At 38.7% G+C, this 25,342-nt stretch overlaps 1 protein-coding gene across 3 annotated transcripts in view; it reads left to right on the top strand.

Moving 5' to 3' along the window:
• Positions 1–25,342, top strand: part of CDKAL1 (CDKAL1 threonylcarbamoyladenosine tRNA methylthiotransferase) — a 663,359-nt gene that overhangs the window by 246,604 nt on the left and 391,413 nt on the right. For all 3 annotated transcript variants that reach the window (XM_084618215.1, XM_084618213.1, XM_084618214.1), the window contains one exon: positions 17,937–18,057. In XM_084618215.1, coding sequence (XP_084474341.1) covers positions 17,937–18,057 — 121 coding nt within the window. The remainder of the gene's footprint in view (positions 1–17,936; positions 18,058–25,342) is intronic.

Here is a 25,342-nt window from a genome sequence, read left to right as displayed (position 1 = left end):
GTCCCAGCACCAGTTTCCAGAGTAGTACTCTTCATAGACTGAGTCCATGTTTGCTCAGGTTCCTCTCTGAAGGGGTTATTTCTGAGATTTGTCTTTGACTTCTGAACTGAAATAGTATAAGATACATGGATCCTGAAGATGATATGAAAAGATAAACTAGATAAAATTTCAGCAGTCTCCCCTGACCATCAGCACAATCATGTCCTCTTCAATTAAAGTAAAAAAAAAAGAAAGAAAGAGACTAGCTCTATTAGTGAGTTCAAAACCTACATGAATTAAGAGCAATCACTGTATCCCCAGAAGAGGATCATTTCTGTGGAAATTAGTCAAAATTCTTTCTATTAGATTGGAGGCTTCTATTTTCAGTCTTGTTTCTCACTGTTTAAATCATAGTCAGGGAGTCCAGGTTTAGACATTGTCTACACTACAGAGTTTTGTCAACACCAGTTTTGCCGACATACAGCCACCGCTTTAATTAAACCATTGTTGCATGTCTACGCTATACTCCTTGTGTTGGCAGAACGCATCGACGTTAGCAACTCTTACATCGACACAGAGAGCAGTACGCTGTGGGTAACTATCCCATTGTGCAACTGGCCACATGTTGCTTTGGGAAGGGTTTTCAGTGCCTCATGGAGCAGGTACAGCATCACATGATGTAGGTTTCTCAATCCCATCATTCCATGGGCATCATACTAGATTGCCAGATGCTTTTCAACTGAAATTTGGGGGGTAAAGGGGAAGTGTGTGAGACAGGGAGAGTGTGTGTGTGTGTGTTGGGGGAGAGTGAGTATGTCGGCATGCTGTCTCTTTAAGTTCAGACAGCAGCAGAAGCAACCAGTCTTGAGGCAGGGGAAGGGGGACACCCCCAACATCAGCCCCCACCTCCCTCCCTGGCTGTTTCCCGCCCCAGCAGCAGCCTGCCCTGCCTGCCAGCCACTGCATTTCTAGAGCTGGGGAGAGCAGGATTCCAAATTAATGTTTTGATTCTGTGATTCCTTGTGAGTTCTCCAAGAGCCTCCTCTCTCCACAGACCAATTGTCCAACCCTTCCCTGTAGTCCAGGTAGGAGCTGTGTGAGCTCTCCACGTGGAGCAGTTTCAGAACTTCCTGGAGCTTAAAGGGGAGGGATGCGTGCTTGTGTAGCTGGATGCAGGACAGAAGAGTTCAAAAGAGTGAGCAGAGCAGTCACTGTGGGCATTGTGGGATACCTCCTGGAGGCCAGTTATGGCGACATAATGAATGCAGTGTCTACACTGACACTTTCTCACTGTAACTGCACAAAAATCTCTATGCCTCTCATCAAGCTGAATTTTTTTGTCAGCCAAACAGGAGAGAGTTGCCACCAAAGTAGCATTGAAGTGTGTACACCTCCACTGGTTTGTCGACAAATGCTGCCTTTTGCTGAAAGAATTGTGTAGTGTAGACAAGGCTCACAGGGAAGACTTATCCTAATGATTTGAGAAATAGATCCCTAAAGATGGTCTTTGCTTCACAGACTTGACAGTAATATATTTCCGTGTTCCTAATGGTCGCTTCAGCTTTCTATATTTTAGAAATAGACTCCAAACATTTCTATGATGTAGCTTTACTTTTTGGCTCACCTTCGGTCCCGTCAAGTCTCCAAGATACAAGACAAAAAAATTCATATTTATCTTCCTATCAACAGCCTATTGAGGAAACTATGTTGACAGAGTTGCATTCAAGAGAGAGTGTTGCCTTCAACTCTTACATCACCACGGCTTTTATCACAAATCTTAAGAGTTCCTTAATTCCTTCTATAATCTCTTTCAACTCACTGTAAAATTTCTTACTTCTCATAGTATTATTCTGTTGTGTCTGATAAATTCTAGAAACTTTACCATGTAAAGGACCATTTCCGAAGCATTCCATTAGTACCCTATGGCTGTATCTGCAGCTTCTTGGAATCCGCCTATCCTGTGTGGATACTGTGCAGCAGAATACACTTAAGTTTTGGCAACTCGTGGTTTTTGTATTGCAGAATTGTAATTTTTATCACCAAAGCTTGTATCAAATGATATTTGTACTCAAGCAAAAACCTCTCCCCCTGGAAGAGACCAGTCACTTGAATTTATTCTGATCCCATAAGTAGTAGAAAATTTCTCAGTTACTCGTTTCCAGCAAGATGTAACCAAGATTTGTCAGTCTGCCAGGCACCAGAAATAGTTCCAAGAGTATGCAGATTCAATAGTGAAGGAAATAAAACTTTTTGTCTCCACCACAGCCATATCAGATCATAAGACTCTGAATACTGTCTATGCCACAGCAGTTGAACTTGGAGTACTTTTTACATTATTGACACTCCAACTTCTTTCCTAGACATTTCTCACAGCTCTGTATTCCAAGATGATCTGTGAAGATAATATACTGAAAAGGGTAGAATTACTGTAAGTGATCTAGGACAGAATACGATCATATTATGTTAATACTTTCATGAACGAAATGCCTCTGTTTGCAAGGATTCACCCTTTAGAGACATTTGAAACCCATTTGGTGTCATCAGTTTCAGCTGGTGGACCAATAAAGTAGGCCTTCCACACTGATGAGAGCCACAGGATATCTGTATCTGTGCTGGTCCTATTTTCAAGTCAACATTTTCCGTATGATCGTAAAAACCTAATTTTTGTAATAGTGTGTGTCTGTGTAACGTTTTAAAAAGTATATACAATGGTGGGATAAGGAATAAGCCATACTCGCATTGTAGACTCAAAAGAGAGGCCATAACTGCTAACTCTTACCATAATTTTTAATTTTTAATTTCCACTTTTCACTAATTCAAACCCTTAAAGCCATTGTAGATGTTAGAGGTTGGGATATTTTTTTCCTTAGTCGTCAGCTTACTTTTAAATTTCCTCTTGAAGTTAAATCATTTTGTAGGGGATATTTTCTTTTCTGTAGGGGCTAGAACTGTAGTATTCATACACACTTTATTCCACTCTTGGGACATGGTGAGACTATAAGTGCAGGTTGAATCACATTGTGTCTGTCTGACGTTTTCACAAAATACAGTGTTATAATGGGTCACTGGACTTGATTGTTGAAAACAAGTAAAGGAAATTACTTCAGGCTTGAACCTTTCATACTTCACATAACCTCTCTAGATTTCAGTCACATTGACCTGTCTGGTGAAGTAGCCCATCCATTCCTAGTTTAAATATTAACTAGTGTTTGCCAACTGTTTAATTGACCTCATATGTTAACTAATTATGAATCGCTGATAGTATTTTAGTAGTTCACCTAAAGGTGAGCATAGAAGTGGAGTGTATATTGTATGTGCTAAAATATAGTATTTTTACTTATAAGATTGTCTAAATAATAAGTGTGTGTATTTTACCAGTACATTAAATAATAATTGCATGCATTGTTGATTTCACAGTGCTGATAATGTTTCAAGACTAAAAGTTGAGGACAAGCAGCCTCACATTAAGAGAAATGCTGAAAGAATAAGCGCCAGAATAAAGAATAAAAAGTGTAGGAGTCAGGCTGAGTTAAATGTAATATTTGGTGTACTGTCTAGAAAACTGGCAATTTGTGACTGAAGTTCAGCTTGAGGAGGGATAGAAGCTGTTAGAGGAAGAGAGAGAGGGTGGGAGCTCTGCCAGCCCCCAGAGAGAAATAATCATGAGGGGAGGTAAATTTAGGGGAAATTAGAGAGGCACAGAGCAGGAAGGAAGAGGGACAGAGAAAAGGAGGCGAGGGCAGTGAGCAGTATGAAGGAAGGAATTTTTCTTAGAGCACAAACATAGATAGAGGAGACTAGAAAAATAGAGTAGTGAAGCAGACAATGGGTGAAGAGAGAGACCACATCAGGAAAAACACAGGAGAGGAGATACAACACAGGAAAGAAAAATGGAAACCAAAAGAGGGAGGGGGAAGAGATGGAGGAAAATCCATTCTGCCAGAAATAGCACCTCTTGTCAATTACTAGCAGTAGGTGCTGCTTCAAGGAGAATTGATCCAGGAATTGTTCCATGGGTAAACTTAATAAAAAATAGAGACAAATATGAAGAAGAGGGCAGGATCATGTCATATTGTTTACAATTTAAAATTTCCAGATGTAAAATAGATTTTTATGGGAAAACCCCTGCCTCTCAGTCCCAGATTAGGAGCTCTGAAAATGTTCACCACAATCTTCATCTTTTGGTATCTCTTTCCTCTCTTACTTTGTTTGAATGAGCAGAAATGTACAAATGCCTGATAAGAGCTTTGCTGCTGGAACCTATTGAGACCTAAGACAAGGTAACCTCTCATATTGCTTCTTTCACCATCTCCTCTTGCCTCTTATTTACTTCATAGAATGATCAGTTCTAGAGGTTCTGCACTTACACATTATCACTGTCCCTGTCTTTGTACCCAGCTGGCCAGAAGTGCAACATCTCCCATCATTCTAGCGTCTGACACAGTTCCCTCCATCTACCTCCTTTGCTTCCTTCCCTACCCTTCTGCCTGCCTCTGCAGCCAGTATGAATCCCAACATTGAGGAGCCCTTCACCTAATTTGACTCCTGAGCTTTTCTCTTTAAATCTACTTCTACAACCTACCTTACCTCCCTGTCCCCACCAGCAGCATCACACACAAGTTGAATGGGAAGGATGATGAAATCAAAGGCCTTCAGGTCGAACGCTACCTTGTTAGTCTTTCCAGAAAGAATGGAATCACTAGACAGAAATAGGAAGATTCACTCATCTCAGATAGTTCTGGGATAGATTTGGAAGGATGGTTTTATTTATTTATTTTGACATTATTTCTAGGACTGTCTTTCTGGAAAGCATTGTTAACTCCTTTTTTAAAATTGAGAGTGCAACAGTTGTAGAAATAATCTGTGTATATATAAAGAGATAACACAAACATGAATAAGCAGTGAGGCCAGTGTGTGTATAGAGAAGGAGTACAGGGGATTATGGCTTGATGAGGAACTGTCTAAATGATGATATAAGTTTATAAGATTCAGAGCCATCAAGTTGTACACATTCTTAACCTGGGTCATAGCATTATTATTACTGTTAAACTCATGCCCCCTCCCATTGTTTTACATTTACTTATTATATCTTGAAACTAAATTCAAGGAGTCAGCGACAATTCCTGCTGTTATGCCCCCTACTTCGACTCTGGATTAGACCTTTTCGGAGCTATGCCCATATGAATAATAATAATCTTTCCTGAGATTTTCTGTGAGCAGCTAGAAAACCAGTTTACGGGTTTTCGTAACATAAATCATTTCATTCTTGCATTAGTTTTGGAATTCCTGTAATCATAAATCTTGATTTATAAGGGCGCTGATTAATATTCATCCTGTCCTTTTAAAATTTAAAATACAGACCATTACAGGTGGCTGAATATTCTTCTCACAGCAAAATGACTGACCAAGTTTTATTATTTTATCAACTGCAAGTGGTTAATAACATAGTAAAAGGATCCTGATTGGTTAATAACTTAGATTGGTTAATAATTAAATCACACAGTGTTTTAATATCATGTGCTACAAAGAGACGTATGAAGCATGCTTCATTAAAGAGCCACTTGTGACTCGCAAGCCTCAGTCTGAGTCTCCAGCAGTTTAAGGGGAGAATGAAGTATTGCAAGGAGAATATTAAGAGCAGGAATTTGCACTCAGTGCTACCCGCTATCAGTGGAAGATTATTGTTTTGTCTGCGCCAGTTTCAACTCTTCAGGTGATTGTTTTTCAGTCTGGATGTGATTTAAAGAAGTGTATGCTAGCAAAAAGCAGTCGTGTCCCCTGGGGACTGGGTTGAAATTATGGAACATTTTTCATCTAGCTGTGTCACATTTGAATTCTCCAGTTAAAGAAAACTAAGCAGCATAACTGTTCACAAGTGAGCTGTATCTGCAACCTCTCTTTGTCTCTCGGTCAGCACTTCTTTCAAGTGACAAGCCTATACCTGCCCTTCTCTGAGTGGAATCCTCTCCACTTTTGTCTGGACCACCACATTACAGTACCTCTTATACCATCCATATAGGTTGACCATTTATTTAATTGATCTGTCCCTTAATGTGACCACTTGTCCCTTATTTTAAACATCAAATTGAAGCTCATAATGATTGCATTGTATACTTGAGGGCAGTAGAAACGTACACTTGAGAGAACAATACATGATATGCTAAAGGAAATGGTGTTCCCCTAAAATGTCCCTTAAAATAAAGCATTGTCCCTTAATTTTTATGTGGTTTTCCCTTATTTCCATCCAACAAAAATGGTCACTCTACATCCATCTTACCTCCAGTAGGACCAACTGGTTTTAGCCCCTGTTATATAGAATCCGAGCTGGGAACAGCTGTTAAATGCAGTGACAGAGAACAGCTTGTTCAAATCATAGTATGATTTATTTATCCACAGAAACATTGCATGCAGAAGGTTAGAAATAAATAAAGCCTAAACGCATATGGTCTTACTTCAGCTTAGCCTTTCCTTGCCAGGTTCTACTTGACCCAATCACCCCCCAAACTTTGGGGCAGGGCAAGAAAAGCTACGCCCGGCAACTGCTGACTGTCTGACAATCTGACCATCCCCAGTCAGTGTATTTCTTCCTTAGGATGTAGCTGGTCTTGGAACTGTTTCAAGGTCCTTTTGTTTGAAAATTCCTGCCCAAAGATTTCCTGAGGTTTAGAGCAGGTCTCCTGACCAGATTGGTTTATGCAGTTCTCCAAAGGGGTCAAAGGTAGTCTTCATACAGGGTATTCTTTCTATTATCCATTTGAGCAACAGGCAATTAAATTCTGTCTACAACCATTGTTTTAGGTTTCTGCAGGATTTAACCATTAGTTACCTCTCATCCAGCAATGCAATAACCACAAAACCCACAGATAATTATGAATATAGTATATATATAAATAAATAAAATACAGATACTCCCATGTACTTAACATAACAATGAAACTATTAAATGCTGAAAAAACAATATCCTGTTTTTGTATTTCCAGTTATCAAAAACACAATAAAATTGATGTTATGAAGTTAATCTTTTCTTAAAAATAATAGTTAGTGCCTACCTCCATCTGAAAGCCTTATGTAGACATTAATTCTCTTTCACTTCGTCCCAATGGTAAATAGGTGTCTGTAGATTACTACTGTATTCTTCCTAGCACTGAAGTGCCCCCTCCTGGCTCAGTACCCACAAAGATCATTATGATTTTTGAATGGCATGACAGAAGTACCAGAAAGGAAGAAAAACTCAACCGTCAATGGAGGAAAACAGTGCAAGAGGAAAACTGACACAAGAAAATTTTGCAGACTTATGCCTTTACCTCTGTACTCGGGTGTTAGTTCAGATATTCAGACACCTTCATGAAACTAACCCTGTCTAGCTGAGAGATTACCTTTCCCTCTATGACCTTCACCTCTCATGATAGTTAATTTCCACTGGAACTGTAGAACTGTTGACCAATAGTAAGAGGGTCATGAGCACAGAAGATAGCACTTTTATGGTAGCTGGGACCTAGGTTATGGAACTCCTGCCTGGGAGAGATGGTAATAATCATCAGCCTCACCATATTCAGAACTAAAAGCCAAAGTATTTTTATTTAGCTTTACTTTAATAAATTCTACTTGCATTGACACACAATATGCCTATATGTGCCCAGAAGATCCTGATTATTGTCAAGTAATTTCTTAGTTTTCTAACTGTATTGACACTATAGATTTTTACATCTTTTTAATGGGGAGGGAGAGTTAAATTAACTTAACATTTAAAAACCCACATTCTACCTTCAAATAAAACTAACAATAATATGAAAGCTTATTAAATGCAAACAAATTATATAGTCCTTCGGTTCAGCATAGCTGCACAGCATAAAAATTTGGAGTACTAAAAACTCGCTTAAATTGGCGCCCAAAATTGGTGGTAGGAGTAATAGGTGCACAGAAGTTGATTTTTATAAATGGAACAAATGAATCCTCCCTTCCCCCCAAAATATAATTTTGCCTTATAGTCATTTATAAAATATACTTTTAGAAAACATTTTTTGAATTGCATGGGTACAACAAAATACACTCAAGACTGCAAGCCATTTGTTGTTCCTGTTCTGTAAGTTGGGAATGAACAAATTTAAGAGACATAGTTACTTTAATAAATATTGCTTCTGAGCAGAAATGTTAAGACAACTGTCCATTTCGAAAGATGGTGTAAGTGCCTAAGAAGTTTAGTTACATATGTCATGCTTCAGCATTGTAAGTGGCTACAAAGTCCCATTTTCAGGTGACAGCCCTTGCCACAGATAACACATGTAAGGATCAGGGCCAGAAGATGAAGCCAGCGCACTACTGGTGCTTGAGGCCTGCTGCACATTCCTCTTCACTCTTAGTTTCCTCTCTCTCAACTGCATCTCTTCAGTCTATTTGACTCCCTGGTGTTGCTAGCTGTATCTTCACAGCATTGATGATGGAAGTTTTCAAATTCCTCTTGTAAATATCCTTGTAAAATTAGGTTGACCTAATGGCCTTGGAGCATCCCCAAGTTCTCCATACAGGAGATTCTTTGGAATGCATCCATTGTCCATCCAGTGTAGATAAGCAAGCCAATAGAGATGTCTGTGTTTGAGAATAGTAATTAGACTTGGTAATTTTTCTTTCTAAAGTACTTCGATATCAGGAATTTCAGTTTCCCACATCATTTTTAGGATATGGCGAAGGAAGGAGGAGTGGAAGGTGTTTAGCCTTCTCTCATGCATGTTGTAGGTGGTTCGGGTCTTGCCGTCATACAGCAGTATGCTCAAAATGCACATCCGGTGGATCCGTACTTTGATATTCATTGTCCAACGTGTGCCTGGTCAGTTGGCGAAATGTGGTGGTTGCCTTCCTAATGTGAGACTTTAGCATGTCTAGGGATAAATTATCCAGTACAACTGATTGTGGGTTGCACAACTTATGCACAAATTCTGGTGTGTTGCTAGTATTGATACTTCTGGTGCAGTCAACGTGTTGAGCCATAATCACTGTTTTCTTTAGAGTGATGGTTAGTCCAAATTCATTACAACTTAGCATAAAGCTATTGCAAAGTTACTGATGCTCCTTTTCACTGTGTGCAGTGAACACGATCGTCAGCAAAAATAAATTCTTATGTCAGTAGTTTTGAGATTTGTTTGATTTTGCTTTTTGCGCTTAGACATGCAATCTTGAAGAGTTTTCCACTGTTATAAAAATGTACATCCTCTGTACTACGTGACAAAACATAACAAAGCAGCAGAGAGGAGAATATACCGAAGAGTGCTGATGCCAAAATGCATCCCCGTTTGACACCACAGTGGATTTCAAATCTGTCAGATATCAACCATCAGATTGGATTGTAGTCTTCATGCCATCATGGAATGATTAAACCACACTGACGAAGTTTGGAGGGCAACCAATTATTTCTAGCAATTGGAAAAGACCCGTTCTGCTGATCAGATCAAGAGCCTTTGTAAGATCTGTGAAGGCCGTGTAGAGAAGTTTTCCTTATTCTTGGCCCTTTTCGTTAAGTTGTCTCAGTGCAAGACCATGTTGATAGTTAATCTGACATGGAAGACATACTGACTGTGGTTATACGTGTTCTGCAAGAACTCGCAGTCCTTGAGAGTGACTGATTATCAGCAACACTAAGGAGAGAGATTCGTCTATGGTTCTTACAGTCATTCCAATCTCCTTTTATTTTGTGCAGTATTATGATGTTGGTATCCTTCATGTCTTGTGGTACCTCTCTTTCCCTCCAGCAAGCAATCAAGACATTGTGCAGATGTTTAAGCACAATCTGTCCTTGTTTCAGTACTTAAGCTGCAATTCCATCTTTTCCTGTAGCCTTTCCTGAGGCTAGGGAGGTGATTGCCTTCTCAAGTTCATTTATATAAGGTTCTATATAAAGCTATTTCTTGTGCTACTTCTGCCACCTATTCTTAAAGTTTAATCACCATTTCCTCAAAGAGGGTTTTCTTTCCCCCCCAAACAGGGCTGCCAAGTCTTCCATATTTCATACAAGTGTCTCTTACCCAACTGAGGTTGTGAAAAGGCAGGTGGCTGTCACTCACAGCCACCCAACCAAAAACAACTCAGAAAGACAACTGTAAACTAGAAGCATTTCCAAGCTAGCATAGTTTGACACTTTTTTCGTACTTCTACCCATGCTGGTGGTAGAGAGGTGATCTCCGCACTTTGTCAGAACCATGAAAATCCTTCAGTTTATTCACAGACAGAGATACACAGACTACTTAGATTAGTAGAGTAGGGAAAAGAAGTGACTCTACTAGTAGAGTAGGGAAAAGAAGTGACTTTCATTTTCTTGACACTTAACTCCAAACTGGCTTTTCTGGAAGCAGGATTCCTCTCTGTGATGACAGGAGGCACTGTTCCTGACAGAATGCAATTTCTCTGCCTTACTTCATATTTCACTCTGTACCTCTTAACCTTCAATAGCAGTTTTGTTGTTTTCCTTTTTTGTCTCTACCCCACATCAATTTCTTCTGTCTTTCACTATATTCTTTGGTCTCACTGTTCTAGATTCTCTCCTCCATCTAATTTTTTTTCATCTTTTTTCTATTTAATTGCTTTATATCCCATAACTACTGTCTTTCTCTCCATTCAACCCGCACAGTTTTTCTCTGATTCCCACCCCCTGCGTACACATACAAATACTTTTCTTAAGCCTGTATGACAGCTTTGTGTTCTTTACCACTTTGCCTTTCTCCTTATCTACCCCTTCCTTCAGCCTTTTCTTTGAGGAGATTTCTTCCTATGTCTTCAGCTTGCAGATTCTCTACATCCCCCAACTTCATTGCCTCTTTGTGCCTCTGGGCCAACATTACCATTAGAGAAAAGGAAGCTCTGCACTTAGTAGGCAGGGATGGCAGTGGAAGGCAGTGTGTATATATGCAAGAGTATGTGAGATTAGAGTGTAATGTTGGCTTTTTGAAGATGCAGGGAAAGATTAAAGCAGATGGTTAAGAGACACTTGTGTGAAATATGGAAGACTTGGCAGCGCGGTTGGGGGAAAATAAAATCCTCTTTGCGGAAATGGTGATTAAACTTTAAGAATAGGTGGTGGAAGTAGCACAAGAAAGAGCTAGTAATAAAGCAAAATGAAAACAATATGAACTTGTATTTTCAAGATTTTGGGCTTCCTGCATCTTTGAAGACTTTTCAAAGCTAGTCATGTGTTTTTCAGCTGCTGCAGATAGCTGAACTTTGGTCTATTTTATAGGTAAAATCCTGAAAATATTATTGTGCCCAACCAGAAGTACTCTTTGAGTAGTTATAGGTCTAACAAATAGCGTGTGATGATTTAGGGAATGAACTAATGGTGGACTAGCTGCTCCATCTTCCAATGAATTTATATCTCCTACAGATTCTCATTGGTTGCTCAAATTACTGATAGAATGGAGCTACTTTGGGCTGTTTTTGTAACTTAGTAGGACTGTTAATATCTATTTTATCTGGTAGCACTGATATTCACACGCTGAATTTAGATGTACATGATCCTTCAGTCAAGTTCCTCCACACAAAATCATCATAACATCTCAAACTGGCAAAAATTAGTCAATACAGCTTGAACCCTTTGAATATAATTCCTGTGATTTAAAGGCTTAGGTTATCGTTTCTCAGCCAGTGAGTCCCATCCCCCAGAAGGATCATGATAGGCCACGAGGCTTTGAAAATTTTGTTACAATCTAAAGCTAAGAAAATGTCGCTCCAAACACATCCTTCCCCTTCAAGCTCAAGTATTATCTGTCAGTCTTTTGAAATGAACACTCACAAATAAATTATGCGGGCTTGCCATTTTTCTTGACACTTTTTTTTACTCTTTTATAACATAGTAATAATATAATGTGAAAATATTAACCTTGAATAAGGTGTTACCAACCTGAAAAGGTTGAGAAACTGTGGTTTAGGTGAACAGAAAAGAGATTTGGTTCCTGTTTTGTTTGTTCTAACATTGGGCTCTTTGTGGCTGTTCCAGGTGGAATGAGTTGAGTTTGCTAATTTGTGTGTAAATGTGAATTATGACTGAAACCTTCATCCGTGCACTTTAGTGAACCTTGATTGATTTTAAATTATTTCTAACATGATCCTATTAAGACTTGGTGTGAGTGTTTCTGCCCTGCAGAACTCTTGACTGGATCTGGTTAGTATTATAATAGCATCATAATCTGCATTGATTATTCAGTAATTGTCTAGTTGCTCTGAAGCTTTAGCCAAATCTTTAGTTAAACTTCTTTCAAATATTGCATAAAGTACAGTTGTTGGGTTTTTTTGTCTGCTTATATGATAGTGCAAATAGAAATATATCTCTCTTGCCATCATTATTGTGTAAGAGATTACTACAGCTATAGATAGGTTCTGGACTCTCATACTGCTCACAGAACAAACCTATATCCAAATGTCATAGGGTAGTTTTAAAAAGATGACCCTTGTGTGAATCTAGTCGTCTGATTTAAGGCCGTGAGCTGTGAACAAGCTTTCGGGGATTTTTTGTTTGATAGCTAAAATGGAAGACCATTGCTTATTGTGCTGGGTTGATTAACTCATATTTTATTCAAAATGTTTTGTGCAGAAGCATATGAAAATGCTTGTGTTTTGGTTTAGGAAAACATTCACAAAATTACCGATGGCTTCCGTGCTGTAGCGTCAGAAAGGTAGACAAACTTACTCAGAGGGCCTTGGAAGGAAACCTAATCACAGCTTTTTCCCTTTCATAATCTGATGCTTTGTAAGGTGTTCATAAATGTGATTTTGTGCTACTGTTTTCTGCATCATGTCCGACATTAGTTTGGAGCTGATATTGGTCAATTAATTTACCCTTTTGGGAGATAAAATATTTATTTTTAAGATTTATAACAAAAACAAACAAAAACACAGTGGGAGGAAAGATCTACATTATGTAAAGAGATATAGGGATCAGTTTTATAAAATTCTATTGGTTTCTTAATAGGAACAAAGTAGTAAACAAATTCTTAAGCTATTGTTTAAAACAAAACGATCTTTGTTGTATTTATTGGGGGAGGGATGTTCGAAGGTCACAAATTTATAGCTGAGGTTGAAAAAACAAAAGTTTCAATGTGCCAGGAATTGAGAGTGTTGTAGTTCAAAATACAGGGAGTCCTCTGACTTACGATGCCCAACTTACGTCGGACACCACTTACGACACTTTTCAATTGACTGCCTGTTTCACCCTTAGGATGCTTGTTTCGCCCTTACAATGCTCAATTTGCATAAAGTTTGCTTGAAGTCACTTCCTTGTTGCGTTATACTGTTATGGAGCTGAAAGGAGTCACTTCTGATTGGCTTCAAGGCTGCAGGGTAGCTAGTTGCCGGGTAGGGTTGCCGCTTATTTTGATTGGCTCCCAGCCCTGGGCTCAGTCAGTCAGAAAGCTTGAACAGTGATTGGCTGAGGTTCAGCATTTGTGCCGTTCTCCCTGGCTTTCTGAGCCTGTATTGCTGGCATTCTGAGCAGTATATGGGAGTTTTTATGTTTATTTGAATGCTGTTTACAAAATGCAAAATACATTGATGTTGCAACATTAGTCATCTATAATGCATTTAGTAGAAAAATCTGGGTTATTCTGGTGAAAATAGTGTATCAAGGTTTGGTTCAGGAACCAATCCCCCCTTTATACCATTTATTCCTATGGGAAAAGCGGTTTCGATTTACAATGTTTCGACTTACAATGCGATTTTGAGGAATGAATTGTGTCGTAAGTCTGAGGACTCCCTTTACAAAAGTACAGGCATTCTGTAAATACTAAATTATAGTATCAGTCTTAACACTGGTCCCTTTACCTTTGCTTATCCTGTTCTTATTGCTGGGGGACTTCTGAAAGTTGTCACATGAAAGAAGTTGCCTCCCTTCTTGCATATATGAAGCATCAAAGTGCTGTTTCTTTGACAGTGTCATGAAGGGTCATGTGGACTCTGCCTGTGTCATGAAGGCAAAGGAGAGTCAGGTCTTCTAACCCAGTGGTTCTCAACCAGGGGTATGTGTACACCTGAGGGTACACAGAGGTCTTCCAGGGAGTACATCAACTCATTTAGATATTTGCCTAGTTTTACAATGGATTACATAAAAAGCACTAGCAAAGTCAGTGCAAACTAAAATTTTTATACAATTACTTGTTTATGCTGCTCTATATGCTATACACTGAAATGTAATTACAATATTTATATTCCAATTGATTTATTTTATAATTATATGATAAAAATGCAAAAGTAAGCTATTTAGGGAATAGTGTGCTGTGACACTTTTGTATTTTTATGTCTGATTTTGTAAGCAAGTAGTTTTTAAGTGAGGTAAAACTTGGGGGGTACACAAGACAAATCAGACTCCTGAAAGGGGTATAGTAGCCTGTAAAGATTGAGAGCCACAGTTCTAACCCCTGCTTAGTGAACAGGGTTGTACTTTACATGTAGATATCTTGAGTTTTCTCTCTGATACTCATAGTGATGTGTGGCTCACATCTGAAAGATAGATGGGAAATAGTGCTAATGGGGCTGAGGTAGGATTTATATATTAAAACAGGAATTTTCTAGACTTCCGTGACATAATTTTTTTTACTTCAGAACTTTGGTTTAAACTAGGGCTGTCGATTAATCACAGTTAACTCATGCGATTAACTCAAAAAAATTAACTGCGATCAAAAAAATTAATCATGATTAATCGCACTGTTAAACAATAGAATACCAATTGAAATTTATTAAATATTTTTGGATGTTTTTCTACATTTTCAAATATATTGATTTCTGTTACAACACAGAATACAAAGTGTGCAGTGCTCCCTTTATATTATTGTTTTTATTACAAATATTTGCACTGTAAAAATAAAAGAAATAGCATTTTTCAGTTCACCTCATACAAGTACTGTAGTGCATGCAATCTCTTTATCATGAAAGTGTAACTTACGAATGTAGATTTTTATTTGTTGTATAACTGCACTCAAAAACAAAACAAGGATAGATACAGCACTCGACCCAAGGTTTAAGAATCTGAAGTGCCTTTTAAAATCTGAGAGGAATGAGGTATGGAGCATGCTTTCAGATGTCTTAAAAGAGCAACACTCAGATGCAGAAACTACAGAACCTGAACCATCAAAAAAGAAAATCAACCTTCTTCAGGTGGCATCTGACTCAGATGATGAAAATGAACATGCGTTGATCTGCTCTGCTTTGGATTGTTATTGAGCAGAACCCGTCATCAGCTTGGACACATGTCTTCTGGAATGGTGGTTGAAGCATGAAGAGACATATGAATCTTTAGCACATCTGGCATGTAAATATCTTGCGATATCGGCTACAACAGTGCCATGTGAACGGCTGTTCTCACTTCCAAGTTGCACTGTAAACAAGACATGGGCAGCATTAACTCCTGCAAATTGTAACCAAACTTGTTTGTCTGAGCGATTGGCTGAAGTAGGTGCTAGTACTTTTACATTGTTTTATTTTTGAATGCAGTTATTTTTTGCACATAATTCTACATTTGTAAGTTCAACTTTCATTATAAAGAGATTGCACTGTAGTACTTGTATGAGGTGAATTGAAATATACTGTTTCATTTGTTTTTTACAGTGCAAATATTTGTAATAAAAATAAATATAAAGTGAGCACTGTACACTTTCTATTCTGTTTTGTAATTGAAATCAATATATTTGAAAATGTAGAAAACATCCAAAAATATTTAAATAAATGGTATTCTATCATTTAACAGTGCAATTAATTGCAATTATTTTTTTAATCATGTGACTAATCGCGATTAATTTTTTTAATTGGTTGACAGCCCTACTTTAAACTGAACTCCTGATTTCCCATCTTTCGAATGTTGTTCTGATGACATTGCTATAAATGTATGATCTACACTACTTACTGCCTTTAGTCTTAATTCGTGTTTATGGTTTGGGAAGACCATTTATTGTTGATTTCTGCTTGGAAAAAATAACCCATTCCAAATAAACCACTGTAACAGTAAACTCTCTATCCTTTGTTCACACTAAGTTACTTTTTCCTTCAGTTCAGATTTTTGCAGAGATACAGTATTTATAAGAAATAGAGAAAGGGGGTACACTGCCCACAGTTTCATTTCTATTCATGTCGTACTGCTATACTTCCATTATTATTAAAAATATATAAAATGCATTTTGTAGGTTAGTGACTTCTTAATGAACCATTGGATTGGAAAATAACTAGTTGTATCATTAGACAGAGATATTGCTATTTGTATGGGATAGTGGAGATGAATAATTTAGCAAATGTTATTAGCAAAGGCAGCATATTACTGAATTCACAGCAGGATGTAATGAAATTTCTGTCATGTGCTAGTACAAAAATAATATTCCTTTCTCAGGTATCATTGAACTTTTGATACCTGTTATAGTATTAATTATTATATTATCATGCTAATCTTTCTCACTTCTTCATTAAATAGTTTTTGATTGAAAAAATTTACTTATATTAAGAATTAGAAAAGGAATAGTATGCCAAATGCAGCTGCTTGACTGTGAGTTACTGTTGCCATATTATAGGAAGAATTCACGGTATGAATGCTACATTATTCTTAAATTTCTTAATGTCTGATGAAAACCCTTTGAGAAGAGACATCATGATTAATGGATGGATTATTTAATTTTCTAAGCGGAGCTATTGGTATAGTAGGAATGAGCAAACTTGCTTGGACCTTGTTTTTTATTTGAGTTGAACTTGAAATCCATTTCACTGAAGCAATTTGGACTTAGTTCAGTTGCTACTTCATTGTTTATTTAATGCTTTTCTTTTTTCTCCTAAGGGTAGTTTTATATTTGTAATGGTATATTTAAAAAAATATATTCATGCCAAGTATCATACATTATCAAAGAAGAGCTTCCCACCTTTTCCCATCTTCTACTGAAGAAGATGATTCTAATAGCCTAGAAGAATATTTTATTTTTATTTTTTTTTTTTACTAGTAACCTTTTCCCACCTCTATCAGATGTCCAGCCAAGCCTCTTTCCATCTCTATCAGATATCCAGCCATGAGTTTTATTTGCTTTACATTCTTGTAAGATATGGTGCTTAAGTATTCTCCTGTTTGTCACTCTGGGGTATTACACCCAACCTCTGGCTATTATAAAGACATTGTTTGTGCTCTTCATTGCAATATTTTGCTTCTGAAGGTGAGTGAACCGCTGGCATGTGCGCTTTGTAAGTCCATAGACAGGGGATGTGGAGACAGTGGTGTAGCTGATACACATCTGCATGCAGCATGAAAATATCACTTGTAGACAGCGCTCCTTGTGCTCCACTGGCCTTAGGAAGTAAGTTATGATGAAGTTCATTCTGTGACCTGGGGGCTCTCATCTGAGAGACCGTACAACATATTGTCACCCTGCCAATAGAGATTTAGTAAGCATTTTTGTGCAAATTGACACAACCATAATAAATTAGATCCCAAATTTAGGTTCTGTTATGTAATAAGCCAGTGGTTTTCAGCCCGTGGTCTGACTATGACTAAGATTCCCAAAGGGGTTCACACCTCCATTTGAAATTTTGTAGGGGTCTGCAAAAGAAAAAAAGTTGAAAACCACTGTAATAAAATTTAAGAACAATTAATTAAAATTTAGTTAATTATTTTTAAAAATGAATTTCTATTCATATTTTTAAAAATGTAGAAATAGTGTAAAACCCTGCCATGCTTACAGCTGAAGCATTGCCATGTGTTGCTAGTGCATGAGAACATGAAAGTGAAGCTATTTTCATTGAATAGGCTGCGAAAAGTAAATTAGATTTTTAATGTGATTTATTTTAACTGTCCCTTTATACATTACTCTGTTGGTGGGCAAATGATTACTTTTTCTTTTCATTTTTCAGTTTTATTTTTTTAAATGCAGACCCTTGATATGTGTAAAACAATAAATTAAAGTAAAGTAATGGGATTCATGTTTAATATGTACTGTATTTTTGTGCTTCATTTGAAGGTCACTCTGTGAGACTGCTGGGTCAGAAAAAAGATAATGGAAAACGGTTGGGGGGAGCTCGATTGGATTTGCCAAAAATTAGGAAGAACCCACTGATAGAAATCATTTCCATCAATACCGGGTAAGCATCTTCCAAACTTACTTATAAAATATTCAGCACTGCCTAGGGAATTCAATTTCATTTTTGTCTAGGCCTGGTGTGCACTCCTTTGAATCTTGTAGCGAGGAGGAGGGAAAAAACATTGTAAACCATAAAGGATTTTAAATGGTGTTCTTTCTAAAAAAAAAAAAAAAAGAAATCTTCATTTGCTTGTGTACATTCCAATAACTTTTCTATCAGGAAGACTTGTGTGTTTTTATTAAAATTATTTTCTATAACTTCCCTTTATTATACTACTTAGTGGTTTCTTATACCACTCTGCCCTGAGGTAAGTATATTTAAGAAGATTGTGGTTTATTTTATGGAAATGAAACCCTCTGTTCTTGTTTTAAGTGGGCTTTCAGTACTGTATCTTTTTACTGTTTATTCCTCATCTTTTATATATTTAACTAAAAGTGCATTCTGAAAAGCTACAGTGGAGTGGAGGCCTGATTTTAAACTGACAAAAGTAACTTATTAAGTTAAAAAGGGATCTGATATAAGGAAAAGATTGTTAGGAACAAAATCTGCCTTCAAGTATACACTCTTCTCATTACTCCCATTGATGTCTGAAGTTATTGTATGCATGTATCTGAGTGCCCATTGTGAGCTTTAATGATACTTAGGTCTCCATTTTGACAGTTTTTGTATCATATCTCTGTGACTATATAGCTATTAAATGTAGCTAGGGTGACCCGCTGACGGGCTTCGGCGGCACTTCAGTGGCGGGTACTTCAGACGCTGACGGGCTTCGGCGGCGTTTCGGCGGTGGGTACTTCTTCCTTCGGTGGCAAGATTTATTTCCCGCCGCCGAACGTGCCGGGTGAGTGTAGCCATTGAAAAGGCGCTCCCCCTGCGATGGTCCTGATATTTTGGATTTAGCATCTGGTCACCCTAAATGTAGCAAACATACTTTACAGCCATGAAATACTACGCACTGATCACAGACTCTGTCTAGGAATAATAGGATGAGTCAAGGACCAAATTTCAACTGAAATATTGAATTTCTTGGGTTTTGTCAGTATTTGTCACAATGCTTAGTAGCAATATAGCAGTCCATTTTCAACAACTGATAAGGCTGTAGAACCAGTTCTCCAGTAACCCCTTTTTCTCATGGTTCTGATTTCTGACTCTGACCTACAGATAGTAGAATGGATTGCTATTTCCAGTGGTAGATTATTTTTTAGGATAATTACCAACCTTACAAAAATTGTTAGCTTACTCTTAAACTAAACCTAATTAAGGCCACTTTGATTCTAAATGAGTGTGTCCACACAGGGATTTAATGCAGTTTTTTTCATCTAGTTTAAATTCACACCTTTAGTTAATTTGGATTAATTTTCCTGCATATCCCTGTGTAGATGAGCTCTTAATCCTACTGCTCAAGTCTAAATGAAATGTACAATTATTTTACACATGCTGGGACAATATGGTCAGTCAAATAGATCATTGCAGATAAAAATCAGACATAGGTTGACTTTTTTTGAAGGCAGAAATAAATAAATTGTTTATATATGGGCTACAGAACTTACCAAGGTCATTTCATTGTGGTATGAAATAGGTGGAAGATGGGTGATGGGTGGAAGATGATGGGTGGCACAGTCATAACCTCTGTCTTTCAAGATTTAGGTTACTACTTTTCTCGGGGTTTTTTTACTTGTCTTACCACTGGTGTACTGGTGATGACTCTCGATATTTGTCATCATTTTCAAGGGTGAAAAGTAGTTCCACAATGGCTGCACACAGCAGGTTTCTCAGAATGTAAACACCATATAATCAATGAAGTGTGGGACGCAATTTATCACACTTACATTTTAACTGTGTCCATTTTAGCTGTCTTGCTTTAGAATGCTGTTTGAGATTTATTTTTTTTTTACATCAGTACCTTATTTGATCTATCTGACTTGTTCAAAAGTGGATTGGAAAAAGTGCTGAAATTTAGTTATTGGTACAGTACATTTCACTGAAAATTCAATTTGTGTCAGCTACATCGTGAAAGGAAGAAGTGTTACAGTTACAATTTTTAGTGAACATTTGTGATCCTATATATTGGAAGGAGCTTGGAGAAGGCTACAATTTCAAATGATCAATTAAATTGTTCCTATTTTTAACTTTCCTCTTTCTTCTCTCGTGTCCCGTCCACCCTCTATCCCCCCGCCCAGGGCCCTACCTGGCTCCAAACTCCTGTCTATAGCATTGGTGCATGCAATCCAGTCTCTCCTGTCTCTACTCCTTTGGCTGCTCTACCAGATTAGCCCAGCATGCCCTGTCCAGCCACAAATTTCCCTGTATCTCCTTTTCAGATCTGTACATATAACAGAGAATTGATTAGGTAGGGAATTCATTGAGTATGGAGAATCTGTGATGGCAGCTTCTGCTTCCACCCATTGAGAGTCAGTCCATAACACTATCATAGTAGCATATCTTCTTCTGAAGAGGTGCTGCCTTATCCTTACACAGCCCTGGATCTGGCCCCACCTCTTTTTCTAATGTTGCTTTTGGTACGAATAGCTTCGCGGTGGCCCAATGTTTCCACCTTTACAAGCCCTAAGATTGCCCCCATGTTCACCGCTGCTTTGGATCCGTAATTATTTCTTTCTTGTGATCTTATTAATTTCTGTGTTTACAGTGTAAACACTTGGTGCTTCTACTGGCAACAAACTTTAAACTCCAAAGAAAATATTTCCAGTCCAGGGTCAGATCTTTTCAGATTCCAGAATAAGATCACAGAAACAACCCTTAGTGCATACTGCAATAAGGGCAGAAGAGGTTTCACAGGTTCTTAAGATGTCCAGAAGTAGATTAGTAAATCTAAATTTGTCTTAAGTGTCAGAAACCATGATAGGGATGGTCGGACCTAGTGGTCAGAGCTGTGGAAGTCAGGCTTTTAGGTAGGAGCCAGGGGTCAGAGCCGGAATCAGGAATTCAGAGCCGGGTTAAAATAAGGCTGGAGTAAGAACAAGGCTGGAGCAGGACTGGGAACAGGCCTGGAGCAAGAGCAAGGCTGGAGCAAGCTAAGACTTGTGGAATCTGTCACCACTAACAGGCAGGGGAGAAATGATGTTGAGCAGACTGAGCTGCTGTTTCTCCTTTGAGGCTTATATACCTGCCCTGAGAGTCATCAGAACAACTCCTGGTTTATGGATTGCCTGGAGCCTAGCGCAGGAATGACTCACAACATATGTGGTTTAATCAGGCTCAGTGGGGAGGCATGAGTCGTTGGGATACACAACGTAGTCCTCCTTTCTGTACTACTTACTCCTACTCCTATCACTTACCAGAAATTGTCACTCAGGGAGGCACTAGGGTTAGCTATTCAGACTCTTATATACAACAGGACAGCTATGAAGACCCTATGATTTCAGCAGGACTTGGGCTTTTAGTCTTGGTTCCCCAGGGTATTTCTACACTGCAGTAGAACACCTGCGTCTGGTCCATGTCAGCTGACACAGGCTTATGGGACTGCAGGGCTATAAAATTGCAGTGTAAATGCCCAAACTTGGGATGGGGTGGGGGTGGGATTTCTTGTGTTGAATCAGATTGATTTCCATGTCCTTATCCACATATCTCATTTGGTCCTCTGTTTTTATGTAGGCCTCAGACATGTGTAGTATGTGATTACCATATTTCAGCCCCTCATTTGCATTTTATATGTCTGTTGGGAAAAGGGCCATTGAGCTATTTCACTATCTGCATGATCTCCTGATCTGGTTTCTCTGCCTATCAATTTCAGAAACCCATTCTGTAGCACAGCTTCATTTCCATCTAGGGAAAGATCTTATTTACCCTTTCCATGGTTTAATCAATATTGGTGCCTGTTTTCTGACCTACTTGGCCAGTCAGACTTTCCTCTGAACGATTCAACTGGATCAAAGATGGTCTGGTCCTCTTCCTTCTGGTGAAGTGTTTCTACTTCCTTAGTCTTCTGTTTCCTAGTTTGTGATGCCTCTTGGTACATTATCTAGGGAGCAGCTCTCTATTCAAGATTACAATTAGCCTCCCGGGTTATTGGCTCCTTCGAGTCTGAGACACCACAAGAATCCCATGCAGTCCCTTTTTCTGTCACTTCCGTCTAGTTCATTATTAGGCCACTTACGATTGGGCAACAGGTTGAGTTGTTAGACTTTTCTTCCAAGTAACTAGGGCCGTAGGCTATTTGACTTGTAGATCCGCTGGCTTACTCACCCAGCAGGATTCTGGAAAAATTCTGCTTCTGCCATTAGAAATGATTTGGAGGACTGATGCTTTTTCATTCACCTGCTAAAAGAGGTATAGTTAAATCTAAACTAATCTGTCCCATATAGAAATTTCTATGGCTGCCATCATTGTGGTACTAGAACACGTAAATGAAAAGTGAATAACTCACTTGGTATTTCCAGATAGCTTTAAGACCCATTTTATTTTATTGCAGAAGGATCTGATTCCTCTTACCACTCTTTGTTGTTTCCCAAAACATTCCTTTCAGTTTTGTAGTGTTGTTTCTTCAGCCTGTTTCCATCATCAAGGAGATGAAGAGGCAGAACTCGACAGAAGAATTTCAAAGTGGAGTTTCACTTGTAATACTTGGTATGTCATATGCATCAGCTGGCTTGAAACTCACTGGAAAGAAAATGTTAAGCATGTGTGTGCTTCCAGTCCCGTTCTGTCCTTCTCAAGCAGAATAAACATATTGGTTCTACAGTCTAAAGGAGAGAGTAAGAGTCTTTCATTATTTCACCCAACATTTCATAATTTTCCATCTTAACCAGTTTTAGATTTCTATGGTAACTTTTAATTCACTCACACAGACACTTTATTCAGAGTTCTAGCACATTACACATCTTTATTTAATCATGTGAGAAATACACAGATCTATACAAAACTAATTAACCCTACAACATTTCCCCTTATTCTAGCTCACCCTTCCTTTGTGAGCCCTTGGGGGACTATCTGTTTTCAAGAAGGAGGGTCATCATATCCCTCTCCAGGTTTATCTGGCTCCTGCAGCAGCTTCCCTCATGTTAAGCTGATGGAAAATGGTTGAAGAGAGGGAGAAAATAGAGCGGCTTCTTCCCTTTATAACCTTCTAGTCTTCTCTGTCATGCAGGTTCCAGGTCAGCCTAAGCAGGTGACCACAGAGTCTTACCAGGTGACTTCATTGCTAGGTGACCTCTCCTTTTGCTAAACCAGTTCCTCTGGGTAGGGGCCAGTCTTTTGTCTGGAGTAATTAGATTTCAATGGAGGACCATCCAGAGATAACGACTCTCCTCAAACTCTTTGTGTTGACGACTGATTAGTCATTGCATACCTTGGAGGACTCCAGGACCACTTTGCGATCGCTTGTCATATACACACCTACAAGCAAACATAGATTTAGTAGATCTCAAACTGTGCAGAAATTCTTGGATTTCCAAAGACCGTCTGAGCCACCTAGAAGGAAATCTAGATTTCAAAAAAAGAAACCAGCCCCTACATCTGCTTTGACCCACGGTTCAGCATCTTTGAAGTATCAGTTTTGATAGAGTGGTTGAGAGTCAGGATCAATCCCACATTATGATCTTTTAGCTGCACCAGTTTACCCACCTTGTCTCCCTTTGGGGACTGCTTCTCTCACTTCCAGCTGACATGGGATCAGTTTATATCAGACAGTTGGGTGATGGAAACTTACTCTAGATGTCAGAGTCCAAAACAACTTTGTGAAAGTATAGAAGTACAAGATGATGACTCTTGCAACTATAATTCCATTGTTGGATCCAGGGGATTGTTTTTTGGCCCTGAGCCTTCAGGATGTGCATTTTTATGTCATGATTCATCCATTACACAAGAGATTCCTTTGGTTTCTGGTAGGCCAGGACCACTTGCAATACTAGGTACTCTCGTTTGGATTTTCCTCTGCTTGAAGAGTATATTCACATGTTCTGGCAGTCACTGCAGGTCTTTGTCAAAAGTCAATAAATCTTTCCATACCTCAATGATTGGCTGATCAAAGGCTGGTCTTACAATGAGGTTCTTTCTGCTGCACAGACAATCTTGACCCTATTACTCAGACTAGGTTTCCAGCTCAATATCAAGAAGTCCACGTTGATCCCATACAGTGAATAGAATTCATGGCGGCATGCCTGAAGCAGTAACAGCCAGAGCCTGTCTCCTCATGGACACGTACATGACACTGTCAGACCTTATCACAAGAATTCAAATAAGCCCTCAGACTTTGGCAAGAAATTGTCTCCAACTTTTGGGACATATGGCAGCTTGTACCTTCATAACGTGTCATGCAAAGTGTAACAAAGCAGCCTGTGGCAGGACACTACTGAGAGTATCAATTCAGGACAAATTGCTTAGAGCAGGGAAGTCACAGCCCAAGGCTGGGGGTCCTTTACTACTAAGGCACACCAAACCAGCCAAACAGAGAGGACTTCGGTTTTACTCCACTGGCTAACCAGAAGTCATACAAGCAATTTCCTTAGACACTCCAGTTTCCCAGTATCACTACCAGCGCCACTCCTTATGGGGATGAATGGTTATGAAAACGAATACCCCAGTAAATGAAAAAGTGTTCTCCTGATCCTGAAGGACCAAGCCGCAGACCCAGGTCAATATACCTGTCAGATCTTACCCGCAAATCGTGCTGTTGCCAATCCTTTAGAATCTAAAGGTTTATTCATAAAAAGAAAGAAATATAGATGAGAGTTAAAATTGGTTAAATGGAAAGAATTACATACAGTAATGGCAAAGTTTTTGGTTCATGCTTGTAGCAGTGATGGAATGAACTGCTGGCTTAAGTCAAGTCTCTGGAGTACATCCACAGCTTGGATGGGTCATTTAGTCCATTGTTCAGAGCTTCAGTTTGTAGCAAAGTTCCTCCAGAGGTAAGAAGCAGGATTGAAGGCAAAATGTAGGGGTTTCCATGGCCTTTTATATCCTCTGCCATGTGGAAGGACCTCTTTATTCTTGCTGTGGAAAATTACAGCAGACAAATGGAGTTTGGAATCACATGGGCAAGTCACTTGGCCATGCATGACTCAGTTTGCAGGCGGCAGCCATTGCTCACATGCTACCTTGAACGTTCCCAGGAAGGATCCTCAGATGTGGATTGGAGTCTCCCACGGTCCATTGTCAGCTAAGTGTTTCTTGATTGGGCACTTACTCAGAATAGTCCTTTCACAAGAACCTGACCAAATGCTTCACTGATGCTACTTAGAATCAAACACACTGAGATACAAGTACATAGCCAATATTCATAACTTCAAATACAAAAATGATACATGCATACAGATAGCATGATCAT

This window comes from Lepidochelys olivacea (genome assembly GCF_965140295.1).
Source record: "Lepidochelys olivacea isolate rLepOli2 genome assembly, chromosome: 2".
NCBI lineage: Eukaryota > Metazoa > Chordata > Testudines > Cheloniidae > Lepidochelys > Lepidochelys olivacea.
Note: the sequence above shows the minus strand (reverse complement) of the source record. Positions and strands in the feature narration are given on the sequence as shown.